The sequence below is a fragment of the Ostrea edulis genome, chromosome 8 (genome assembly GCF_947568905.1).
Source record: "Ostrea edulis chromosome 8, xbOstEdul1.1, whole genome shotgun sequence".
NCBI lineage: Eukaryota > Metazoa > Mollusca > Bivalvia > Ostreida > Ostreidae > Ostrea > Ostrea edulis.
This window is the reverse complement of record NC_079171.1, coordinates 57,849,749-57,855,748: the sequence shown is the minus strand read 5'-3', so window position 1 is coordinate 57,855,748 and position 6,000 is coordinate 57,849,749. Positions and strand designations below refer to the sequence as shown.

General features: G+C 36.0%; 2 protein-coding genes across 5 annotated transcripts in view; both read right to left on the bottom strand.

Moving 5' to 3' along the window:
- LOC125661226 (uncharacterized) overlaps positions 1–2,550 on the bottom strand; it is a 117,534-nt gene extending 114,984 nt beyond the window's left edge. The window contains exons 1-2 of the mRNA XM_056146590.1: positions 2,432–2,550; positions 1,026–1,250 (exon numbers count right to left, since the gene is read on the bottom strand). Of these exons, the coding sequence (XP_056002565.1) occupies positions 1,026–1,250; positions 2,432–2,489 (283 nt within the window). The 5' untranslated portion in view covers positions 2,490–2,550. The remainder of the gene's footprint in view (positions 1–1,025; positions 1,251–2,431) is intronic.
- Positions 1–6,000, bottom strand: part of LOC125661245 (uncharacterized) — a 211,627-nt gene that overhangs the window by 71,256 nt on the left and 134,371 nt on the right. The gene's annotated exons all lie outside the window — the stretch shown is intronic.

Genomic DNA, 6,000 nt, shown 5'->3' with positions numbered 1-6,000 from the left:
TGTATTTGGATGTTCTCTATAACCTTGATGTTCTTGATGTATTTTGAACCAAAACAAAAGGTCCATGGGTCACATTGCTCACCTGAGTCACTTTGGTCCATATTACATTTTTCCTATATCTTTGCATGTAAAACATTGATCCTTAATGTGGCCCCAACCTACTCCCTGGGGGTCATGATTTTTACAAACTTGAATATGCACTATGTCAGAAAACTTTCATGTAAATGTATACTTTTCTGGCCCATTGAATCTTTAGAAGAAGATTTTTAAAGATGTTCCCTATAAATTTGCATGTAAAACTTTGATCCCCTATTGTGACTCCACCCTACACCGGGGGCCATGATTTTTACAAAATTGAATTTGCACTACATCGGGAAGCATTTGATGTAAATATAAAGTTTTCTGGCCCAATGGTTCTTGAGAAGAAGATTTTTAAAGATATTCCCTATGAATTTGCATGTAAAACTTTGATCCCTTACTGTGGCCCCATCCTACCACCCCCGGGGACCATGATTTGAACAAATGGGAATCTCCACTACACATGCCAAGAACCTTTCATGTAAATTGCAGTTTTTCTGGCTCAGTGGTTCTTAAGAAGAAGATTTTTAAATGACCCCATCCTATTTTTGTGATTATCTCCCATTTGAGGAATGCATGGTCCTTCATTTGAACAAATTTGAATTCCGTTCACCCAAGGATGATTTGTACCAAGTTTTGTTGATATTGGCCCAGTGGTTCTGGAGAAGAAGTCGAAAGTATGAAAAGGTTACAAACAGATGACGGACAACAGGTGGTCAGAAAAACTCACTTGAATTTTCAGCTTAGGTGAGCTAAAAAAAAATGCATTGAAAGCATATCAATCTAAATGAAATCAGATGTTTGATGCGCTTGATACTCGCATACATGTTATGTAAGACTACACAAGTTATCTAACCAAGTTGAGAATGAGTGTCACTTCGTTATAAGCAGTGATTCGTAATATACAGGCCGTACAACACTGTGACTCTACTGTACAGATCACTAACTGTGATGCTGGGTCCCTTCCATCAAAGATAGCGGACGACAGGTGCAATCATGTGACCGAAACTCGTCATCGTTGAAATACAGGTGTCCACACAGAGAGCACTGGTGCAGAGCCTTGGGTCTACAGGTGTGTCTCAGGTAGTCCAGGTAAGTAAAGGTGTCAGACTCACATCTGGTGCAGCGGTAGGAGCCGTATACACAGTGACACGTTCTGATGAAATGGCAGGCTGTCAATAACAAAACACAGGACAAGTAGAACATTACCTTCATATAAACAAAACACAACGCCCATGGGCCTTAATGCTCATCTGCGTATCACACAATCTGAAGTGTCGCGTGTAGATGGTGCAAGTGTGGATCTTTATAAACTCCCAGAACTGGGTGTCCTTGTTGCTACAAAAATGTATTACTTTTTGATTTTTCTAAAGCAAACTCTGTGCCTACTAATATTTCTGAAATTCTAAGCTGTGGCCCAAACAAATAATTCTATATTTAACTTTCACACATTAATGTAACAATATAAATATTTTATTTGTGAATAGCTATAAACAGTATATCATTAAATAATACTCAGAAAAGGATTTAATCTTTAGATTTTTGTTGCACGTTATGAGAATAAGCCTAAAATTTTCAAAAGTTACGGCGAGCGATGCACAGCTTGATGTTCTCGCTGTTGTGAAGTCAAGAAAGAGATCTTTAACATTCAACATTCCATACGTTTTGTCTCTACAAATCATAAAGTTTCACCCTTATGATCCTAGCACCCATTAAAACACAGGTATGAATTTTGATAAACTATACACTAAATATTTGATTGTTTAATGTTTAAAAATCCCGTGGGAATCCGGGTTAGAATAGGTCCTCAGTACCACTTGCTTGTCGTAAGAGGCGACTAAATGGGGCGGTCCTTCAGATGAGACCGCAAAAACCAAGGCCCTGTGTCACTACAGGTATGGCACAATAAAACTCCCTCCCTGCTCAAAAGCCGTAAGCGCCGAGCATAGGTCTAAATTTTAAAGCCCTTCACCAGCAATGGCGACATCCCCATATCAGTGAAAAATTCTCGAGCGGAACATTTAACAATATACAACCCATCAATGTTTAAAAGACTTGCTGAAGAAACACAATATCACTACATGAACCTTAACCTGACGCAGAAGGTCACGAACTTCACAATTTTAATAGACAGCTCCTATTTCATCATAGGAATACATACAGTTTGTATCAATCTACAAAAAGAAAGATTTTTAAAGATTACATCATTGTTTTTTACTTATCTTTTATCAGTTTGTATGTTTGAAAGGAACCATTCTGTTTAGATGACCCAACAAATTTCTGACCTCGTACACAAAGATGAAAGTTAATTAGAGTCCCCCACCCCACCCACCTCCTTGTTATGCTTACATACCCTGGTCCCAGTTGTCATCGATCTTCCATGTTAGTTTCTGTCTCACATCCACGGCCATGACGACACGTTTCTTTTCTCAGTGCATTCTTTGTTTACACATTCTACATTTTCCTTAAATTAAACACAAACATGACCTCAGGTCTAAGACAACGGTGATATCACATGTAGCAGTACGGTAACAGTGAAATCGTAATTAGGGACGAGATCAGATGTTTAATGTCTGGAAAATAAAACTGGTTTCAAAACAAAATTCATCAAGACCCCTCCCATCCCCTAGTCTTAAGGAAGAATGCTACACCAGAGAAAATTTGGATGAAAAGTTGACGATACAGTGTATGAAAGGAGGAAAACCGACAGGTTGAAAACCTCGGTATTTAACCTCATTGAAATGGTCATAACAATACAGCAATAAAATTTACTCAAACCTGGACTGAACCTATACTAGCCATTGTATTATATGATTAATACATTTTCACATCATTCACAGAAACTTGCCTAGTAAGGATAATCTAACTGTGTCTCAGGACAGTTAGAATGCCTGATCCCATATACATGTACCCGTAATGCAAAATATTGCAGAATCACTCCAAAACAATTTTAAAATCACCAAGGAATAAACACTTAAATTTAAAATTGAGCACAACTAACCTCATTGATAATCCGTATGTCCTTACTCCTTAACACTGTAAACAATCGTAAAATAATATTGTACACTGAACACTTATCAGGGCTTGAAGCTAGCTTTTTATGTCACCAGTCCAACCGGACTGATGGGAGTATAATATCAACCAGTCCGCAGAAAAAATTCCCAGTCCGACAGAGTTTTCCAGAAATAATTAAACATATTCCATTAATGTTATCAAAATGAAATTTAACTCAATATGCCTCAGACAATAATGTAACACTTATGTTGGATTTATAATTTTCGAATCAGATTCGTCTGATATCTACAGATCGAAGTACATCTATGTCAAATGTGTGTATAAGATTTCATAAGTATATCTTCCAAAATGATGCTTTAGAAAATTAACCAGTCCCATCGGACTGACTAAAACAAATGCTAGTCAGTCCGCCAGACTTTTAACCAGTCACAGACTGACGGGCATATGTTAATTTCGAGACCTGCTTATAAATGTCACTTTTCTCGATTCAAATTGACTGCCATTTTACTGGAAACTGTCATTGGAACACCCTTCTGTTTTCAAAAATGAATGCTCAATGAAGAACCGCCCACTACTATATATGGAAAACAGTGAAACGTACCTTTCGCAAAGAGCTTGAAGACAAAAAGAGTATGATGTGCAGTGGACACAAAATTACACTGTAGAATAGAAAGATGAATTAAAAAAAGACAAAAAATTTCCCTGCAGTGGTTGAGGGAAAAGATGTGTTTGCCAGTACACTTTGGTTTAATTTTCTTCATCAAATTAGGCCTAATCAAAGCAATTTTCATCCAAAAAATATTTAAAGCTTCACATTAATTCAATTTGATGTTACAATGTTACTTAACTTATATTTCTTGATTTACAGCATTTCCTTGAAACTGTCAGTTAAATTTCACGTAAAATAGCGACGTAGTTGAGATCGTAATAACATTTTCCGTAAAAGGTCAAACCTCCCTATTTGGAAGCTGAGTCCATATGCAATTACAAGTTCCGATAAAATGGAAGCTGTACACAGCAAAATTCAAACCTGTAGGATTTAGTTCTCCTTCCACGCTACTTACAATATAATTAATGGCAACTCAGTTGAGAAGGTAAGTTTATTGATTGTGTAGCGGACAGTATAAGAGGGAACATATACTGACTCACTAGAGAGCTAACTTTTCTAGTTGTATATTAATGATTTCACCAAACATGCACCGAGTGAAATTTTGATTTTGCTACATTGCGGGTAAATGTGATGCATTCTATCATTAAACCAGATCTGTAGGACATTATCACATTAACCACTGGGGACTGTAATGAAATAACAGTGTGCGAAATTAACCATGGACCGATAGACAATGTCTATAGAAAATTGAGACGGTCTATAACGATTTAAATAGCTATAGACCGACCTGTCTATAGGAATTCTGAGTAAAAACTGGTTCTCCACCGCTTATTAAATATATATGAGAAGCAATAGGTGCACGCCCTGGAATTAAACTGAAAGTGGTCAGTACAACAAGTTCCAGCGAGGCTAAAGTCGCAAAAAATTATGAGAAAATGAAACGTAGTAAAAGTGACTTAGATGAAGAATCAGACAGTGAAACTGAGCTGATCAGAACAAAAAGAAAACGAAATTCTAATTGAAAAGCTTGTGCATGAAATTGAAAAAGAATATAATTAAACTATGAACGAATTACCAAATCGAATTTGTGTCTATTATTTATTTTTTAATAACAACACAGGTTGACCCTCTCTATTCTATATTTACATTTAATTGTAAATTTTATAGAATAGACGATGTCAAATTTTAATAACAAAAAAATTTCGTGACGAGCCCCTGTGATTACAATGAATATTGCATGTTAAATTTCGGTCTACAGGAATTTGTTGTGGTCTATAGGAAATGAAATGACTATGGACCAAAAGTCTATAGGACTTTAAAGTTACTTTCACACACTGAAATAATCACATTCTTTTATATATGACTATACGGTATAATGAAACACACACACAAAATATATGACCCATTGATATGTCTCATGGATTTCTTGTATTATATTTCATGATATGTGGGCTAGCATGTTTTGTAAATAATATTTCAGGTGCCCACGTGGCTCCTGGAAATTTTTAGTTTAAGTTTCAAATCTGTGACCCTTCTCAATATATAAAATAATAAGTTTTCTCAAAAGAAAGGTCATTCTTTAATATATGACCCTTCTCATCATATATGCTATCCCAGAAACTGATGTGTGAAGCAGTTGGGTTATTTTATTTATCATGTTGTTAATTTAAATCTTGTCTGTAATCAGTATTTCATATATAATTATAGATATGTGCAGTGCAGAAGTGTGAACTCTGTCAGAATTACCGGTAGTACTTCTAAATGATTGTTATTTATTTTCATTGTTATAATTAATTGCCTGTTAACATGTACATGCCCCCCGAGGGCCCTTGATTGGTGAATAAACTATAAACATATATAAAACAATGTAAACATTTCCTGACAGACCCCTGTGGTTTAGCAATAGACCGTTCTTAGAATGATTCTAAGTTTTGCCGTATAACTAGATCTACAGGTGTAATGTGCTGTTATGTGGGAGAGATATTGTGCCACCTGCAATTTTAACACTATTGATATATGAATGGAGAGATATTTTAATGTCTAGGGCTTTTATGAAATACCCAGGTGCCTATAATATGCAACAACAAATGGTGCATTTCTGTAATCCGTTTAACAAGCTTACCGGAATACACTTGGCCACATAAATCTTGCACCCCGTTTCCGATCAGCTTGAATTGATACCCTTAAATTTTTTCTACTGTTTCTTGTCAACAATCAAGATTATTGTTGAATCGCAACCAGCATTTTCGTACCTTTGCTGCACTGAAGAGTTCTTCATTTTTGTGCGGAACGTTTCG